This window comes from Myxine glutinosa, chromosome 1 (assembly GCF_964187855.1).
Source record: "Myxine glutinosa chromosome 1, kmMyxGlut1.1, whole genome shotgun sequence".
NCBI classification, from domain to species: Eukaryota; Metazoa; Chordata; class Myxini; order Myxiniformes; family Myxinidae; genus Myxine; species Myxine glutinosa.
This window is the reverse complement of record NC_136261.1, coordinates 364,194,656-364,215,917: the sequence shown is the minus strand read 5'-3', so window position 1 is coordinate 364,215,917 and position 21,262 is coordinate 364,194,656. Positions and strand designations below refer to the sequence as shown.

The 21,262-nt window shown below is 45.8% G+C and overlaps 1 protein-coding gene across 3 annotated transcripts in view; it reads left to right on the top strand.

Annotated features, from left to right (window-relative positions):
- The window catches only part of LOC137414567 (uncharacterized), a 154,768-nt gene that overhangs the window by 117,181 nt on the left and 16,325 nt on the right, over nt 1-21,262 (top strand). The window contains exon 1 of one of the 3 annotated variants that reach the window (XM_078770023.1): nt 15,694-15,948. The exons of the other annotated variants lie outside the window; for them this stretch is intronic. Coding sequence (XP_078626149.1) covers nt 15,825-15,948 — 124 coding nt within the window. The 5' untranslated portion in view covers nt 15,694-15,824. Of the gene's footprint in view, nt 1-15,693; nt 15,949-21,262 lie in introns of those variants that run through there. 3 annotated transcript variants of the gene reach the window in all.

Sequence of the window (21,262 nt, the reverse complement as noted above, 5' to 3'; positions counted from 1 at the left end):
CCCCACCGCCAATCGGTGCAGTCACCATTGTTCATTGGAATAAAAATAAACTCGACAACCCCTAACCCTGCAGGTGTCTCTTGCTCTTCGTGTGGCCTTCAGTGGTGTTAATTAACAGTGGTTCACCTTTATGGCATAGGTGCCACGTTGACCCATAGGTCCATCCCCGGGTGGTGCTTGGCCGCAAACGAACTGCGGTCCATTGTGGGTGGCCACAAACATTGCGGTCCATATGGTGTATCGATCCCGGCAGCAAACAGCGAAAGTGCAGGCCCACAACTGCGCAGCCAGCACCTCTCTCTCCTCTCTCTCTACCCCAAAGCCAGATCCTCGGAGGTGGGAGACAAAAGAAGAAACAAGTGAGTAAGGTGGTAAGGGCGCAAAAGTGCACGCAATGTAAGGTGATGCACACTGGGGGCACATGGGAACCAGGTGAGACAGGTACGTTCCTATCGTACGCCCCCCCCCACCAGGTAACCTACATGGCCCCTCCCTTACCCCTTACTGTATCCACACAACACAACACTACCCATAAACATCTACTTTACAAATCAACAAACATCCCTACTGTCTTCCCCGTTCCTCCCATATACCAAATTCGTCTTCTCTCCCTCCTAACCAATCAAATTTGCCATTTTCAACTCTCATCAAAATTTGCCATCTCCAACTCAACATCAAAATTTGCCATCACCAATTCATCATCAGTCCCTCCTAGGGAGGGAGAGATGGAATCACCCCAATGTCTCATCCACGTCGTGATGCGTCTCACAAATCCAACAGCAATTCTCATTTCTGCAACACAAACAAAGAAAACACAGGTGTGGAGTCATCATCATCACCACAGGTAAGTGGCTGCGTATGGTGCGACAGGTTCTTCAATCCTAACTATTTCCTAAATGACTTTAACAACTTTACACTACCCGGGGTCTTTCTCCGGCCAAACCATTGGCCCTCTTACTCTATGGGTTCTAAAAACCAATTCCCATTGGCCCGACTGTGGTGCGCTTCAATTTGGGGTCTCACTCCCCCGATTCATCTCCCGGTGCCCTCGCACAATTTCTGGGCTGCGGCGTGTACCTCTCCCAGTGGGTCTACCCACCTGCACACCTCCACCACTGCAGTTGCCTCCGAGCTTACCTGCTCCTTGCCCTAACCTAACTACCTGGGGAAGGCCCTCTGGCACTCTCCCCACTCGGTGCCCTCTCTGGCACTGGGCTGCCCGATCCACACCCGGGATCCTCAGGCACCCACTCACAACTACCGGCTCCCAGAGCCCACCTGCGGCCTCACCTGGCCGACATCCTCACAGTGGTGGAGTGCCCAACCAACTACACACACTAACAGGCTACACGCCCAGCCATTTCCACAACACTAATGCACCCATTCACAACACCATTCTGCAACCGCACCACAAATGCCAATATCCAACCACAATTTACCTGCACCCTCTACCTAACACTTATGCTACCCGCCCCGGGTACTCGTGAAAGGGGTCCACTCTTCCCCCATCCACACCTTCGCACCATGCACACCACTCCGTACCACTCACTCCAACTCTCTCCACACACCTGTACCTGCACACCTGTGCTCTCACACCTGGTGCCACCTGCACCCTTCTCTCCCCAAGCGCATTCGCGCTGATCCACAACTCACACACTGCTCCACACACCTGTCCAGTTGCACACCTGTGCAATCACACCTGTTCAATTCTCACACACACACGGCATCATCTCAGCTAACTACTCCCTTCTGAAACTTGCGCTTCCCAGTCGTCCCTTTAAACTATTGCGCTCCCTCGTCATTATCATCCATACTAATCTACCTGCGTCCCCACTACAGGTATCAGTCACTAACTAATCTTAACGTCACCTAATGTCATCTTCTAGGGCCCTATCAATATAACCTAACCCACCCGGGCTAGTTTTCACTGCCATACACCCCATAAGCTATTGCTCCTTTGCCCCCCACCTGTGAGGGATGGTGGATTTGCCATCCCACCACATCGGGGGTCTCTCACTACCAATTTCGCTCGTCCAAATCCAACAATCAAAAATTTTCCATTTACTGCCAATTCTATTCACTTTTCTAAATTTTGTATCAAATCACTACTATCACTATCACCATCACCCGTCTACTTATTACATCCTCTCGGTGCGCCAATTCACATCTACAGCCCGGCTTCGTACAGCCGAGCAATGAATGCGGGTTCTTTTGTGTCCGCGGCTGGATACGTCCCGCATTCGGGGCAGGGACGGAGGCTTACCCGGGCCGAGATCCCACGCACCCCCTCGGCGTGGAGCCATCCAATGTCCCGATCTCGACCTGCCGGACTGCCTCAACAAAAAGTGGTCGTCATGACGACCCTTTCTATCGGGCTGCCCGCTCCGCCGAGTGGAGCACGGACGCGGCCGTTCAAAGCGAGGCCCAGCACGTACCGAGGGCCCGCTTCGGCTAAAAGTCGCTCTAACCTCTAACCCGTCTAACGTCGATGCTTCACCTGGACGCTTACACCCCGCAGCCCGTTCCTTGCTCACACATCCAGCCGTTCCCATGCTACCTTTCCTTACACACCCAGGTACCCTCATTCCACTCACAGACTTGGTCACACACCTGACCACCGAACACCTTGGCACACATTCGTTGGTCGCACACCTCACTAACACACCTCTTCGCACCCCCTCCTCGGTCACCTCCTCTGTGACAATCACAGGTGTGCCCTCATTCACACACCCAACCACGTGCCTCACCACCAACTCCAGCGTGCATTCCCACTCACGCTCTACCATTCCAGGTGTGCATCCTTCCATCCCAGGTGTACATCCTCGCTCACCTGTCACAACTAACTCACGCTCCATGTCACTCTCACTACTCTCACCTCCATTCTTGGCAACGCACTCACCCTTACTCTTGACAGCACACTCTTTCCCCATGCACCTGTCCGTCACACACCTTTCTCGCGCACACTCTCCCGTTACACCCTCTGTAACACTCACCACAGGTGGACACTCTTCCTTACTTCTGACAGCGCACTCTTTCCTCATGCACCTGTCCGTCACACACCTTTCTCGCGCACACTCTCCCGTTACACCCTCTGTAACACTCACCACAGGTGGACACTCTTCCTTACTTCTGACAGCGCACTCTTTCCTCATGCACCTGTCCGTCACACACCTTTCTCGCGCACACTCTCCCGTTACACCCTCTGTAACACTCACCACAGGTGGACACTCTTCCTTACTTCTGACAGCGCACTCTTTCCTCATGCACCTGTCCGTCACACACCTTTCTCGCGCACACTCCTGCGCACACTCTCCCGTCACACCCTCTGCAACACTCACCACACCGCGCTTCCACGTGCTCCCTCGCACACACGCTACGACCGACTCACTCTCGCCAGCACACTCACTCCTTGGCACGCACTTTTTCCTCACACACCCCAGAGTCGGACTTTCTTGCACACCTCCTTTTTCGCACACCAGACCTGTCGCACACTTCACCAACGGCCTCTCACGAACACCCGGGTCTATCTCGACCCCCAAGCTTCTTAAATCCCCTGGCGCATCATACGCACGACCATATTGGTCACCACTTACACCGGGTCCTCTTCCTCTTCGCTTCTCCTCCATCACCTGCGAATCCCTCATCCGGTTAATGAGCACATCATCACGATCCAAACACAGACTTTGGACCAATTCTTTTATCTCCTCTTTTATCTCTTTGTTATCCTCTCTCCGTCGCTTCTTAATTTCGCTCACCCCTTCTTCCACTTCTTCTAATTTCTGCTTCACCTCTTTTATGTCCCGGTACGTCTCCTCAAGCTCATCCTCTAAGGCTACCTTGACCGTTTCCAGGTGCGTCCTCACCTGCCGGTCCTTCGTCTCCATAACCTCTATCACCTCGTCCAGCCTCGTTGTCAGTCCCTCACGTACCATCTGACATTCCCTCTTTGTCGCTATCAAGTCGTTTTTTATGTCGTTTTGTGTCGCTTTTAATCCTCCTAATACCGCAGTGTTCCTTTGAACCTGCTCCTTTACTTCTTTTTGTCCCTCCGTCAGCTGTTCCACCTCCTGCGTCAGGACCTCTATGCCCCCTTGTAACTTTACAGTCCCCTTTCTCACCTCCTTCTCCATGTGCTCCTTACAGTGCCTCACCTCCTCGCGCACTCCTCCGACCTCCTCACTCACTCCTCTTCTGATCTCCTCTCCCATCACTTGCATCTCCTGCCCAGATGCCACCCTCATCTGCTCCATTTCCTCCCTGTGAGCATCCAGTTTGGTTTCTACCCCCATTCTGACCCCCTCTATCTGCTGCTCCATTTGTTTAACTTCCCTTTCCGCTTGGTCCCTCATGTCCCTCAATTTGCCTTCCATACTGTTTTCTAACCCCTCTAACCCATTTTTCACTCCCTCTATCTGATTCTCTTGAGCGGCCATTCTGTTTTCTACCCCCGTTAACCCATGTTTCACCTCTTTTATCCCGTTGTCTAACCCCTCAAAATTATTGTCTAACTTCCCAAATTTCTTGTCTAACTTCTCAAAATTATTGTCTAACCCCTCAAAATTATTGTCTAACTTCCCAAATTTCTTGTCTAACTTCTCAAAATTATTGTCTAACCCCTCACTGGTACCCCTCGCTTCGTCCCTCATTACCCCCATTTGCTCACTCAATCGCTCAATTTGGCTCCCCATACTCATCTGTACAGCTGCCTGTAGCTGCGCAATGAGGGCCTGTATGTCAATCGGCTGCATGTTAAAGCCCGTTGATACAGCGGGCTCGGCTACCGCGCGCTCTTGCGAGGCGCCATTTTGCGTGCCTGCTTCTTCGTGCGTGACGGCGCTATTTTGCGAACCTGCCGCCCTCACTGCTTCGCTCTCCTCCTGTCCCTCATTTTGGTCCTGGATCGACCCTGCTTCACTCTCCCCTACCGGACCCCAGCCGTCTTGATCCGCCATAGCGCGACTTGCAAAATTCGAGTTTCGTAAAACAAAACAAATTTCGGCCGCTCCAAATTTTGACCAAATTTTTTTTTTTCTCTATTCGTTTTTTTTTTTTTTCAAAATTTGGTCGGGCCTCGAATCTCACTCCCGACACCAATTGTTACAGACACGACTTTGATGTTAAAGTGGGCCGAGCGGAATGGCCGTCGTGTCCGCACAAATTACCCGACTATACTCGACGTTGACGAAGTCGCGCGATGCTGGCTCAATAAGAAAAAGAAGACACCCGGCTGGATTACAATAACACAATACGACACCAGGGGTTCAGTTCTCAAGACCTCCGGAGGAGGTTATATTAAGGCGGAAGGTTAGATTACAACTACAAGAGGGACAGCATAGAAAGACAAGCACTTCGACACAATCTTATATTAACCCCAACAGACGACAGATAAACGGGACAAAATGCTGACTCACACGGGGATTGATGGCAAGGAAAGGCAGAATCGATGGCTCCAGGTGCACCTGGGCTCAAAGGTCAGAATCGACTCGGTCCGGTCCAGAGATGCGGGGAGGTCGCAGCGCTCGGATGGCGTCTTGTCTGCTCAAGCTGGGGGCGCATCTGACGTCACATCCGGCGCGGGGCCGCGTATATCCGGCGGGGAGTGACACGCCCTCGGCTCGTTAGCTCCGCCTCGTGGAATCGGCACGTTGCTTCTCATTGGGTGCGTGCGGGGGGTTTACCAGGCTCCGCCCTTGACGAGGAGCTGACAAGGAGCCCCTTCGTGGTAACCCCGTGGAGCGCATGGTCTATGGCGCTAATCGAGCCGGTGTGAGGACGCATCCTCCCCCGCTCCGCCGCCATCTCCTCTGTTGTTGTTGTAATTGTTGGGGAAGAAGATGGAAGGAGGTATGGGAAAGGTCCTAAACTCACTACTGATGCCATATAATCACATTCTGGTGCAACGAAGAGTCATAATTAATGGAGACGAGGCCTTAACTGACATAGAATAAGAATAACTAGGAAGATGTCCGAAAGTTGTCTACGTGTGGTGCGGTGGACCTGGGCACGACATTTAATGGGGGAATAAGGGGAAGGTCGGCTCTACTGATTGTTATTTACATGCAATGGGACTAGGGAATGGGGGATCGGGGAAAGTTGGGGAGTATTGGAGAAAATAGGGGAATATTTACAAGCGGATATGGAGGCCAAATTCCATATTCGCAACAATATTTTGGGTGGGTATTCCTGAGACCCCTGGGAGTAAAATAGGCGAAATTGTTTTTCCAAGTTTTCCAATTTTCCAGTTTTTCCAAACACCATGGAATAATATTTACCGATATGAACAGTGATGTGGCTTTTGTTGAAATTCTACAAATACTGTTTATTCTACGTACCAGGAGAGAGTAGATCGACTCCTGATGAACTCTTCCTATATAAACGTGCGGCTCTGAAGTAACATGGCAGCGTGTGCAAAGCGACTGAGAAACAGGTGTAGCGGCCGCTTCCGTGTTACAGATTCGGCGCGCACTCTTCACACATAAACGTGCGACTGAGAAAGGCGTGTAGCGGCTGCTTCCATTTTGCAGAATTCAATCTTTTTTCAAAATGTGCGCCGTGTACTGTTTAGATTTTGATGATTTGCGTGTGGTATGATTCAACGGATGTTTATATGAATCGTCTAAAATTTTAAAAAGCCTTCAATTTCTGATATTTTGCCTTTTCATTTGGGCCTCCCAATTGAAACCCCGCCCATAGGGCAGGTACTGTTGCTAGTAAATTTAATGAAAGTCAAGCACGGCAAAATAAAGGTTGAGGTAAAATAAATCCTACGGTGAGATCTCCATTCAGACACAAAAACACACAAGGGGAAAGATTAAATAAAAATATATGTTTTAAGCTGGCCAGCACTCAGCTTTGTGTCTCAAAGGGCCTCTAGGAGCCTCGTGGTCATTGGAAGTCCACAACACCCCCTCTTCCAATGTTGCAAAAGCTCTCTTCACGAGCGCACCCGAGACAAAAGCGACCTCCTCAGACCACAGCCAGAACAAGAGAGAGACTGTGGGCGCGATTATTCTTCCTCCTAGCTCTCGAACCTTCTCGCTCTGATGTCACCCCGACCAATCGCCCGAGCCTCGGGGCATGGCCTCACGGCCCTGCTCTTTCTAGAGGCGGGGCTTAGTTGCCGATTACGAATCCTTGGATGCGGGGTTTAGTCTGCTCAGGAATGTTCTGGTCTGTCGGCGGTGGTAGGGCAGGGCCGAATCCAAATTGATGGTTAGAGATGAAGCCATTGGAGAAGAGGAAGGATTTAATATCAGAAGCGATGATGGATGCCATGACCTTGCTGATGATTGGGAGCAGGCTGATTGGTCTGTTGTTGCAAGGACCTGCTTTTGCACCTTTTTAATGTAAAGCAGTAATGTTGGCTGATTTCCAAGCAGATGGTAGATGACCTTGAGCAAAAGAGAGGGTGAAGAGAACAGAGAGAGGGTGAGATAGAGAGGCAGAGCAGGATTTTAGGACCCATGGGCTGATGCCGTCTGGTCCAGTTGCAGAATTAGAGTTGAGGTTTGACAGAAACTTCTCCACCTTGTCAGGAGAGAAGGGCACAGAGTCGAGGAGCAGCTGTGTATCACTGGGTAAGGTGGGTACAGAGTTAAAGTTATAGTCCCGATGTCCAGGTACTGTCGGCGATTGTTGTTGTTGTTGGTTAAAGATGTGCGTTTTTATGGTCGGCTTGTTATAATTGTAAAAAAAGGGAAAAATCACAAGAGGAAATCACATACCGGGGAAACTAATCTTAACCCCTATCTAGATAGCACAATGCTTCTACCATATACAAATTCCACATATTTATGTGTGAAGACACATAAACAATCTTAAACTCACAGTTTTCCCCAACTTAAATACATCGAGATTGGCTTCCTACTCGCATGCGGTCCATGCTACACAACACAGTTCTATCTTCACTATGGCATTTCATCCTCTACCCCCACAAACGTAACAATATATACCAGCGAGGCAGCCGTGCTACCCACGGGCCACATTCAACCAGACAATGTGGAAATGGCAAATGCTAAACCATGATCCAATAAATTCCACATTATTGTGCCACCTTCAGTCGAACGTCAGGCATTGATAGCCGGTTCGTGAAGGATGTGGGCAAAAAACTTGTCATGCTGCAGCGGAATGTTTCGATACCCAGTCAATGGCAAAACTGCATATGGCGAATCAGCGAATGTCACGGGTGGAAATCCCCACGTCATTTCCTTTGAACTCAATCTCTCTGTACAGTATTTTAATTGCAAACAAAACAACATTATTCCAATCACAAATTAATACTGTAGCATTAATATAACAAAATACAACGTCAAAAACACTCGAGGTAAACACATATAGACCGATCTGATGCGATATCCAATACAGATGAGTCTATGTATGTAGATGTTCTACTACGGATTTACAAATGTTGTCGTACAAACTTTATAGACGTGCTTGCCAGTGGCGTAATGAGGGTGTCTGGCACCTTGGGGCAAAACATAATACAAACTTTAAAGACGTGCTCACATTGTAATGGTATTGTGCACACTTTCTCGACGATCTAACATTCTAAATAGTACGTACTTGATAGAAATATGTGTGGGTTGTTGCTGTCACCGACTTATTGATAATATTCCACCATTAACCATGCCCATAATCGGTCTGATTTGCCCTAGGGTAAATGTGTCTAGCGGCCCGCCCCCCTCAAGCTGATTGACAGTTATAGTCCCGCCCAACCCTCTGTTCTCTTCCTCTTCCTTTACAAAGGAATGCAGTTTTGCATAATTTTCATGGAATCCTTTCGAGCTTTTAAAATTACGATAGCAAAGGATGCTGCACCATGTAAAACTCTGTCAGATGGTATCAGAGTGACTCATTGGGACTGACACAATCTGTCAATTTCCTGACCCGGATCTGTCAACGTTACATCATCTCTTCTAGACTTGGTTATGACTAACTTCCCTGCAAATGTCTGCTGTTCTTCTTCTGCTCCAATCGGTTCATCTGATCATGTGCTTGTTAAAGCAGACATCTCTCTGGCCATTCTCAGAGAGCCTCCTCAGCGTCGACGAGTCTGGCATTTCACTCAGGCCGCCTGGCCTGGTCTTCAAACAGCCATCAATCATTTGGACTGGACTCCCATCTCCACTGCCTCTGACATCAACATCCTGGGAATTCTTCCAAAGAAAATTGCTCTCATATGCACAGATTTATCCCATCTCATCTTCAGTTGTCATAGCCTTCCTCCCGTCCATGGTACACAGAATCTTGTGGTGAGGCAGTTTCCCTGAAACAACTTGCCTTCGCCTCCTGGAAGGCAAATCCAACAGAAGGCAATCTCATTTCTTTTCACAAAGCCTGGAACAAGTGTGCGTCTACCCTCAGGAGAGCCACGAAACAAGATCTCTCTACTCTCAAGACTGAACTCTCAAACCTGTCTCCCTCCTCCAAATCCTGGTGGCATTTGGTCAAATCTGTTTCTGGTGTTTGTTTCCCCTCCACCCCCTCCCTTACCTCAAACGGCTACACAACTGACTCCGCACATGAAAAAGCTGAATGCCTCAACTCAGTGTTTGCCTCAAAATCTTGTGTCCCAAACCCATCCTCCTTGTACCAACCTTACCCAGTGATACACAGCTGCTCCTCGACTCTGTGCCCTTCTCTCCTGACAAGTTGGAGAAGTTTCTGTCAAACCTCAACTCTAATTCTGCAACTGGACCAGACGGCATCAGCCCACGGGTCCTAAAATCCTGCTCTGCCTCTCTATCTCACCCTCTCTCTGTTCTCTTCACCCTCTCTTTTGCTCAAGGTCATCTACCATCTGCTTGGAAATCAGCCAACATTACTGCTTTACATTAAAAAGGTGCAAAAGCAGATCCTTGCAACAACAGACCAATCAGCCTGCTCCCAATCATCAGCAAGGTCATGGAATCCATCATCGCTTCTGATATTAAATCCTTCCTCTTCTCCAATGGCTTCATCTCTAACCATCAATTTGGATTCAGACCATGTCACTCTTCTCTGGACATGCTGCTTCTGCTGTCTCAACAATGGATGGAGGCCCTCAACGAACGCCAAACAGGAAATCATAGCTGTCTCCCTTGACATATCTCGTACCTTCGATACGGTCTGGCAACCCGCTCTGCTCACCAAACTCTCCTCCTATGGTATCCATGGAAATCTCCACGCATGGCTTGCGGACTTCCTCTCCGGTCGCAGTCAACGTGTGACCGTGAATGGATTTCCTCATCTCTCCTTCCTGTTCAGGCTGGAGTTCCCCAAGGCAGTGCTCTGGGCCCTGTGCTTTTCTGATCTTCATAAATGATCTTTCTGTCTCTCCAGAAAATCCTCTATATCTCTTTGCTGATGACTCCACTCTCTGCCGCTCCATATCTCAACCCTCAGATCGGCAGGCAGCAGCCTCTGCACTTTCTGCAGACCTGGACAAAATCACAAACTGGTCAAACAAGTTGAACATGTCTTTCAATCCTGACAAATCTCACACTCTCACTATGTCTCTCCAAAAAGACCATCTGGACAACCCTCCCATCTACTTTCTCAACAATCCTCTTGAAGAAGTTCTGTCACTCAATCTTTTGGGCCTCACTATCAGGCATGATCTTTCCTGGGAAAACCACATTTCCAAGCTGGCTTCCAAAGGCAGTCGTCGACTGGGTATCCTCCGTCATGCGAAGTCCTTCATTGGCACACCTGAGCTCCTCACCACATACAAGGCTTTCATCCGCAGCTTGATGGAATACTGCTCTCCCCTCTGGGCTGGTGCTCCTGCCTCACACCTAGCTCGGCTTCACGCTGTAGAAACCAAAGCTTTCAGGATCATTGGTATCTCCCGCGATGAAGCTGATTCTGAGGGCCTTTCACTCTCTCACCGCAGGCAGGTAGGTGGTCTTACTGTCTTCTACTGACTCCTCTCTGGCCTAGCTCCGCCAGCTCTGCCTGTGCTGTGTCCCCCAAATATTTCTGCAGGACACACAAGAACTGCCAGCAACCCTCTTCTTGTGAAACTCTCTTCAATCCCACTCCTCCGTCTCGGTCTTTAAAACAGCTGTTCACCACCATCTGTTATCTTCCCCCATCCAAAACCTTGATCTTTTCTACCCCCGTTAATGCACCCCAAATCCACCTCTTTCAATCTCCGACGTCATTCCTGAAATTCCTAGTAGTGTCAATTTGTTTTAAACCGTGTACCCCCTCCCCCCCTCCCCCCTCAAAGTCCTCTCCCTTCCACAGATCTCCCAATATCCCTCTTCTCTACTGTTGTACTTGTGTGCTTCCCTCTCTCTCTCCCCATCTTGTCTCCCTCTCCCTTTATTGTTTTATGTGTCGCTTAATGTTTTTTGCGTCTTATGTGCTAATGTGTGTTTAATGTGCTAGCTCTGACACGAGCCTCGATCTTGTATACAAAATAATATATATACAGTATATACATATATATATACGTATATATATATATATATATATATATATATATATATATATATATATATATATATCTTCTTCTTTTTTTTAAGAGTCATTGAGAGAAACAGGTTGGAAATACACCGTCTGAAGATTATTATTGTGATTATGAACGAGAAGAAGATTTGGCGGCTTTGACTGATATCGGTTTTTTATTTTTACCATGGTCTGGAGTACTCAAAAGTTATCCCTGACTAAGGCAATCAGCTGAATAGACCAGGTAGGCTCTCATATGTAGCTGAAGTGCTTTTTTTTTAGAGAAGGTACTCCTACTTTAGTTTTGTATATAGCAGGTGGGACCGACATGTTTTTTTCCGCAGCATCCATACATAGAGTGGGAGTGCACTTTCTGATGTATGTATACACTAGCACTAGCAGAAGTACCCGGCGTTGCCGGGCAGGGACGGGGGGGGGGGGGGAGAGGGGGGAGAGGGAGGAGAGGGGGGGAAGGGGAGCAGTCAGAAGTGGAAGCTCGTTTACGGAGAATTTATATCTTAAAGGGGAGGGGGAGAAAGGGAAGGGGAAGGGGAGCAGTCAGAAGTGGAAGCTCTTTTACAGAGAATTTATATCTTAAAGGGGAGGGGGGAGGGGGAGGTCAGGGGAGGAGGGAAAGGGGAGCAGTCAGAAGTGGAAGCTCTTTTACAGAGAATTTATATCTTAAAGGGGAGGGCAGGTGGGGGAGGGGTGGGGGAGGGGTGGGGAAGTAGGGAGGGAGGGGGGAAGGGGAGGGGGGAGGCAGGAGAGGAAGGGGAGTGGCTCACGTTTCTGAGTGAATGTGGCTCACGTTTCTGAGGTAAGTGAGATGCCGATCAGGAAGAAGAAGAAGGCATACTACCAAATTTGTACACTTCCGGAATTGTTTGATTTATTTGTATTCAAATATATCTGGTAATTGTTTTGTATTTATTTCTGCGAATGTGTACTTGTATATAACTGTCATTCATTTAAAAAGGCTTCGGCACTATAGAGCGATTTTTTTTTTTAATTTAATTTTTTTTAACTCCAAAAAAACAAACTTTTTTTTGGCCTAAAACACTCTCAGGCACTCACTGATGAATCTCTGAAAGTTTGATGAAGATCCGTTCAGCCATCTCTGAATAAAACGCGGACACACACACAGACGACTCGCGTTTATATATATATATATATATATATAAATCGGGATTTAAATTTAATTCAAAAATTGATCCAGACGTCTATTCTCTTTCAAACATTCAAACCGAGAGAGGTAGTTATTTATCACAGCATCTGTAGAATTTTCACCCTTTTACTCAACTCCGTTTCGCTGTTATTTGGTGGAGCAAAAAGTCAACTGAGCTTTATAGATATTTAGATGTATGTACAGTGCCCTCCATAAGTATTGGAACAGTGAAGTCAAATTTGTTAGTATTGCTGTATACTCAAGAAATTTGGATTTGAAATAAGAAAAATGAATATGAGGGGAGAGGTCAACTTTAATTTTTTGGTATTTCTATGCATATGTGTTTTACATTGTGGAACAACAGCACTTTTTATGTTCAGTCCCCCCATTTTAGGTAAGCATAAGTATTGTAACAGATTAATTTAAAGCAATTAAAAGTTGTATAATAGTTAGTATTTGGTTGCATATCCCTTGAATGCAATAACTGTACTGAGTCTGTGACCCATTGACATCACCCAACCCTTGGTATCTTAATTTGAGATGCTTTCCCAAGGCTTTATGACAGCCATTTCCTGTTTGTTTTGGGGGGTTTCTGACTTTAATCTCCTCTTCAGCAAGTGAAATGCATGCTCCATTGTATTTAAATCAGGAGATTGACTTGGCCAGTCTAAAACCTTCCACTTTTCTCCTGATGAACTCATTGGTTGTGTTGGCAGTGTATTTTGGGTCATTATCTTGCTTGTGCGGTGAAGCACCACCCAATGAGTTTAGAGGCATTTTATTGTAAATAGGCAAACAAAATGTTTCTGTGCACTTCCAAATTCATTCTGCTGCTGCCATCATTAGTTACATCATCAATAAAGATGAGTTAGCCAGTTCCAGAAGCAGCCACGCAAGCCCAAGCCATGACATTTCCTTCACCATACTTCACAGATGAGGTAGTATGCTTTGGATCACATGCAGTTCCTTCCTTCTTTTCTCCACACTTTGGTAAAAGTTTATCTTGGTCTCATATGTCCATAAAACTTTGTTCCAGAACTCACTAGTTCACCTCTGTACTTGTTGGCAAATTCCAATCTGGTCTTTCTATTTTTGGTGCTGATGAGAGGTTTGCATCTTGCGGTGTAGCCTTTGTAATTCTGCTGTCGAAGTCTTCTGCGAATGGTAGATTGCTATACTTTCACCCCCTGCACACTGGTTGTTGTTGGTGATGTCACTGACAGTTGCTTTCAGGTTTTTCTTCACAGCTCTGATGATTTTTCTGTCATCAACTGCAGTTGTTTTCCTTGGCCTAGCTGGCCGTTGTCTGTTGCCAAGTACACCAGTGGTTTCCTTATTTTTAAAAGACACAAATTGTTGTATTTGCTATGCCCAGTTGTTGTCCGATGGTTCTAATTTAATTATTCTGTTCTTTCAGCTTCCAAATTGCTTGCTTTTCTTTCATAGACAAGTTATCTAGTCTTCGTGTTAGTTTATGCCTTCTCACTCCAAAAGCAGACTCCCATGGCAATAGCAAAGGCTAAAACCAAGACCAAACAGTCACAGAGCTGATATTTTATGTGTGAACAATTAATGCAACAAGAAGCACATGTCAGTCATTTGTTCCAATACTTATGCTTACCTAAAATGGAGGGACTGAACATACAAAATGATATTCTTCTGCAATGATAAAACATACATGCATAGAAATACCAATAAATAAAAACTGACCTTCTGTACTCTTGCTTCATATTCATCTCTTGATCTCATTCATTTATTGAGTTTATAGCAATAATAACAAATTCGACTTCACTGTTCCAATACTTATGGAGGGCACTGTATATATATATATACACATGTATGTGCTTTGGACTATACTTTGGACTTCACAATATACAATACTTGGAGCATATGCAGTGCCTTTAGAAAGTCTACACCCTCTTTCAATTTTTTCACCTTTTGTTACCTAAAAGCCTGGAATAAAAATGCATTCAATCAGACTTCTTCCACCTTTACTTACACATCATGATCCACAACTTCCAAGTGAAAAACAAATTTTGCAATTTTCAAAAATTAATTAAAATACAAAACTAGAATATCTTGGTGGTTGGATAAGTGTCTACCCCATTTATAATAGCAATTGTAAATTAGCTCAGGTGTGTGTAACCAATCACCTTCAAAACCACACGCCAAGATAACTGGCCTCCACCTGTGTTAGTCCGGGAGCCAAAGGCCTGAATTTTGGTGAACCTGGTTTTGTCGGATAAAGTTTTTTTCTTTGCTGTTTCTTGTAGCCTGGGGGTAGCTCATTAAGATTTAGGCGGGTGCCCAGTGAGATCCCTTGGGCAACTCAAGTTATTAACCCCTTTATGTCCGATACGCCCAAATCCTGACAAACGGGAGTTCCCTTCGTTTCTTCACAAAGTATGTTTATCAAAGGCTCTAACATGCTTGTTTTTATGATTATTTATGCAGTAGGGCATGTGCAAACCATTTTTAAACAACAGTTTAAGCAACAGTTTTGATAATTAACCCTTTTCTGATCGATTTATGGTAGGACGCTTGGGTGGTGTAAGGCGTACACAAACAAAACAATGAGAATTTGATGGTTTGCCATTGTCACTCAGGTTAATGAGATACTTCAGTTAGCTAGGAGTACAATAGGTGGCAGCACTTCATTGTTTTAACTTCCTGATGCAGGAAAACATGTTTGCCATTCCTCTGTCTTAAGTTTTCACTCCAGCCAAGCTTCAGATCTTGGTTTTTGGCTGTCTCACAAGCCATAAATGTAAGTAAATGTACTATAGAACCAACTGATTAATGTATGTGAAATCATTTATATAATCAAGGATGCTTCCAATGAAGTTTTAATTAGATGAAGCCAACCTCTCAGATTAGTATGTGCTGCCCTCTTTTAGCAGGTTACCAATCTGTTTGCATCAATGTGAATCCTTTCTTGTCAAGTGTAGTTGCATACTTCCATTACTTCTGAGAATTAAAGCAGACTCTGAAGCCCTATAATTGACAAAATTTATCTGTTATCAATCCTTTATTTGATAAAATGAGACCACTTCTTTAATCTTAAAGAAAAAAAATCGTAAATTAGATGTTATTTTCACGAATTAGAGTTGTTGGTTTTTAACTTGATGGTTTATCAATGTTGCCAGTACTGATGCACTGAATCAAAGAGTCTAAATGTTTAGGGTAGAATGTGAGAGTCTTACATTTTTTTACAGGGTTGACATTGATGGAGCCTGATCTTGAGGAATGCTACTTCCGTTGGAAGTTCAACTGCCGTACGAAGACGGAACAGTTGATCCGTGCAGGAGCCATCCGAATAACGAACATTATACGGTGTAGCAAGATATACGGTGATGAAAAACACTTTGAGCTTGAAAAAGCATTAGACAGGAACAATGAATTCACTTTGAAATGCCACAAAAGTTGTGTTTCATCTTACACCTCAAAGACTCACACTGATCGTCACAAACGTCACAGTATCGGAGAAAGTGGTCCCAGTATCCCTCGGAAAATCACCAGGCGTTCATTGTCAGGAGACTCTGCTGAAACTTTCAGTTTTCAGAAGCACTGTCTTTTCTGTGGTGAAGCGTGTAATATTGAGAGGGACAAAAAGCACCCCTCCAGATGGAGGGCTGCATACCTCATTCGAGAGATTGATACAAAGCAATCTGTCATAGAATCCTGTGCAAAGCGAAATGATTACGTGGCAAAAATTGTTCAGCATTGTGTTGAGGGGGCACTCAGTGATCTGCATGCAGCAGATGCCCGATACCATCTTGACTGTAGACAAAGATTTGCCTCTTCCAGATCACTTCCAGGGGAGGCAGCTAGTAGTAGTCTGGAATCACAGAATGCTGATGAAGATCATCCCCTTCAGTCAGTTGTTCAAATGCTGAAAAGTGACCGGTCACGAATGTGGAATTCTGTAGAACTGTTTGAAGCTTATTCAGAGCTTGATGGAGTCAAGCAGTCTCGCAGGACTCTCGTATGGAAACTCCAGGAGATATTCGGTAATGATTTTCTGGTACTGTCTTCACCTGGCATCGCTAATATAATTGCGTTTCGTAGCTGTGCTTCGCAGACTCTTAGACTTGTGAATAACGAAGAGGATGACACAGAGACTGTTGTAGCAAAAGCCAGTAAACAAATCCTTCAAGATGTGAAAAACATTGATATTGACAAGAAACACTATAACATTAGCATTAATAAGGACCTTATCAAAGAGTCCGTTAGTGAGTTTCTGTTGATTTTGTTAGCAAAGGTTTCTCCAAAACTTGATAATACCCTTCCTGCATTGCTCATTGGTTCAATTGTCACCAGTATTGTTAAGTCCCAGGCAACTAGTTTACAAGTAGGCCTAGCAGGAAAGATGGGCGAGTCCAAGAAGCTTATCAATAGCATGTATTCATATGGCGTCTGTAGTTCATACACTGACTACCAACGCTTCAAGAAATCTGCCGCTCAAGCAGCAGTAGCAGATTTAAAGTTGTCCGGCATATCCATTGCTGATGATGGTCTAGTTCAGGGTATTGTGGATAATTTTGATGTTGACATATCCTCACAGAATGGTAGGCAGTCCACACACTCACTTGCCGTCCTTCTCACACAGTACTCCCAGACCCCACATGAGGGAGAGGACGAAGCCAATCCAAAAATCAAGAGGATCCCAAAAGATTCACCAGAGGTTCCATACGACTTTGACATCCATATATACCAGGGACCCAAACAGCCTCCAATGCCACATCATGGAGCCATTAAGGCTGTCCCCTCCCTGAAGTCACTTGCTCACCAAGCAATTGTAGTTACGAGAGCTTCGGAGGCCGACCTGGGTTTTCTACAAGATATTACAAAGGACAGCTGCCCGGAATTCCATGTAGTAAGGGAAACATATGAAAATCTGTTAACCAAATTGTTACCAAAAAATTTCTTCATCAATATGTTTGTAAAGGTGTGTAATAACATGTGTTAAAATGTTGAAGGTCAACTCCCGTGGGAAACCCAGAAAAAAAGATGTTGAATTCGGGTACCGAAAAATTATTTTCGAGAATTTTTATTTTTTTTAATCGGCCCTTAAGTAACTTGTGAGGGGTCAAATAAGGGTTTTTCATGATTCTGAGTTGATTGTTAACATTTATTTCACCTTTGTGGAAAAATAATTTCTAAATATATCTCATTTTCTACTTTGCAGGACATGGAGTCTAGCAATATGGATGAAGACGTTACTCCACCTGTGCTCAATTGCTTCATCTGTGCACGCTCGGATACACCAGCTGAAAGGCTCATACAGGCAACTCCAAAGGGATACTCAACTTTATTGAAACAAGCAGAAACTGTCGAAAATGTTACTGTTGTGGAACGTATGAAGGAGGCTCAAAAGGAAGGAAAACTGAGGTACCACCAGAAGTGTAAAAATGATCTGTACAACAACTTTGTTGCAACCACCAAGAAGTCAGCTCAAGCATCAAAGGCAGAGAAAGAGTCATCAAAGTTGAAGAGAAGACGCACTACTTGTGAGTTCAGTTCATCAACTGGCTGCAGTTCTAGAAGATCACAGTCAGTTGACCTCCTGTATAAGGATGTATGCATTCTTTGCAACCAACCAGCCCAGCTCTACAAAAATAATCCAGCACAAGCTAGAAAGAAATACAGAGTGCCAGATAATTTGACTGCAGATACACTGAAGGCAAGCTTGCTGAAGACAGCACGGAGTCGCGGGGATGACCGGGGCACTGAAGTCACTGGATGCCTGGAAGGGATCAACGACTTGGTAGCAGAAGAAACACTGTACCATTTGCGATGCAAACTTATGTTTGCGAGAGGTGACAGTTTGTCCAAGACTGATGAGGAAGGAAAAAGGAAGAGAGGACAGAGGAGTATTGATGAGGAGCGAGAGGCAGTTTTTATTGAATTCTGCGAATGGTTAGACTCAGAATTAGAGCATGGGGTAATGAACATGGACCAAGTCCATGAAAAGCTGCAGGAGTTTGATCAGTCACCAGAGAAGAGCCTTTCTTATTCAAAGCATTGGCTAAAGATAAAACTTCTAGAGAAATACGATGACACCTTGTATTTCACAACACAGGAAAGAAGGGCAGATGTACTCTGTCTCAAAGATGGCACCGACAATATTCTGCGAGGGCATCATGCTAATCTTGACCATGGAGATGAGAAGACTCAGATCATAAAGACGGCACTCAAGTTCATATCCAATGATATTGCCTTGATTGATTTAGGTCCAAAGTCATACCCCACCACACACAGTATGACTGACATCGATAGTCAGCTGACACTTGTTCCTGCAAGCCTTCAGATGTTCTTGAGACCGATTGTCAAGACAGACGAAAGAGTTGCCGTTTGGGGGCAGAATTTTATTAAGGCCTGTCGACCTCGGTCTGGAGTATTGCCACACCAAATGGGGCTTGCCATACAACTTGATCATAGATTTGGGTCAAAATGGATGCTCAACAAGTTCCACCGGCTGGGATACACTGAGTCTTACACGGAGACACAAAACTACAAATACTGCTTCCTTAATAGTAGGAGTGGAGATGATGTTCCAGATACTTCTGGCACTCTTGACACCATTGTGGAGGAAACCGATGAACAGATCAATGATGAGGTTGCGGTTGATGCTGCGCTTGAGGATCAATCAGTGATGACAGCCAAAGTGCCAGCCAGTGAAAGTGAATTGTCAAGTAATGATCAGGTGGTCTTTATGGAGGTTGGGGAAACAAACAATGCAGTCACTCAGTTTGTTGGAGACAATATAGATTTAAACATTGTCTCTATTCACGGAAACACTCCCTTTCACTCAATGGGTTGGATCGAAGTCACCTCTCCGGCACCACCTTTGCCAGATCCACAGACAACAGCAGCTTTCCCCTGGGTGAAGTTGAAGGCACTCGACAAAGCTAAGATCCTGAGAGGAACTGAAGTAAAGATTATTCCATTTACGAACAGGAAACAGATAGGAACGAACGCGATCATGTTTCTCCCCCTCGCTGAGCTTTCCTCCTCCCTGGCTCATGATCAGCCACTCCTCACTCCAGGTGACACACTCTGGGCAGCGGGGTGGGTGATCAAAGCCAACGATCCTGAGTTCCCACACTCCAACTGGAATGGCTGGATGAAGAGAATCCATGCTAATGATGCAAAGCAGAGCACACAGATCGAGTTCCTCCCAGTTATTGAAGGAGACCCTAATGACCTCAACACCATCTTCACCACTCTGAAAGAGTGCATACGGCGCGCTGGGGTCACTATAGTGACCTTTGATCTTCCGATTTGGCTGAAGGCTGTGAATATAATAAAGCAGGCAAATCTACCCGTCATTCCAAGGTTGGGTGGTTTTCACCTGCTGAAGTCTTATCTTGGATCAATGGGTAACATCATGGAAGATTCTGGACTACTAGATGTGATCCAGTTGATCTATCCTGGAAGTACGACAGCCAACCACATCATGGATGGAGGATGTTTTGACAAGGCAATCCGTGTTCACCTCCTCATCGATGCAGCCATCTATCAACACATCATGAAACTTGCCTTCACTGAGGAGGAGCGTGGTGACATGAAGACCTTCATGGAGAAGGTGGCTGATGGGAAGATGGGAGCCAGACACTCAGACCCAGTAGTGCCAGTGTTTGAGCAAAGGTTTGAAGAAACCTTCAAACGACTCGCAAAAGGAGGAAGAACACCTGCACTCTGGGTGGAGTACCACCACATGGTAGAAGTGATCAAGGTCTTTATCAGAACCGAGCGACTTGCAGACCACAATGGGCATCTGTCCTGCATTGTTACCAAGATGCTTCACATCTTTGCCGCTGCAGGCCATCATCAGTATGCCAAGGGCGCACGGCTGTACTGTCAACTCATGAAGGAACTAGAAACTTTGCCTGCTTACAAAGACACCTTAGAACGTCTCACTGCCCACGGGAACCACGTTGTCCGTTACTCAAGTCATGAGTGGTCCGGCACATGGTGTGACATTTGCATTGAGCAGACATTAATGAAGGCAGCCAAGTCACAAGGTGGACTGAGCAGAGGAAGAATGAGAAACAGTTTTTCTGGCCACAAATGCTGGGTGCTCACCCTCAGTCACCTGTCTGATGTCAACCGGCGGATGGAGGAGGACGTCAGTAAACATGTTCCAGTCCACAGAGACCTTGCCAAGACACAGATGAAGCGAGATGCAGAGGCAGTTGAACTTGTCCTAAAATGGTTTGAGGAGATCAAGCCATTCGACAACGATAGAGACAAGGAGTTGCTCGTGTCTTTCTCAACAGGATTCACAAGCACTGGAGATGACGCAGTCAATGCTGAGAGAGCAGCTGAAGTTGGGATGGAGATGCAGATCAAGCTGGATGGACAGTCAGTGACGTCGACCATGGATGTCAAGTCAAAGATAAAAGCCCTGTCATCACTAAGAAAATTTTCGTCGACCATGACTGCAGTCATGATGTTGTTGAGTCTGAAGAAGACATAGACAATGACTGTTGAAACTTCTGACATTGTGAATGAGAAATAACTCTTGAGTATTATATATGTATGTGAAATAAAAGCTACTTTGTGTGTAAATGTAAAAGTGAAAATATAAGTGTTAACAATCAACTCAGAATCATGAAAAACCCTTATTTGACCCCTCATAAGTTACTTAAGGGCCGATTT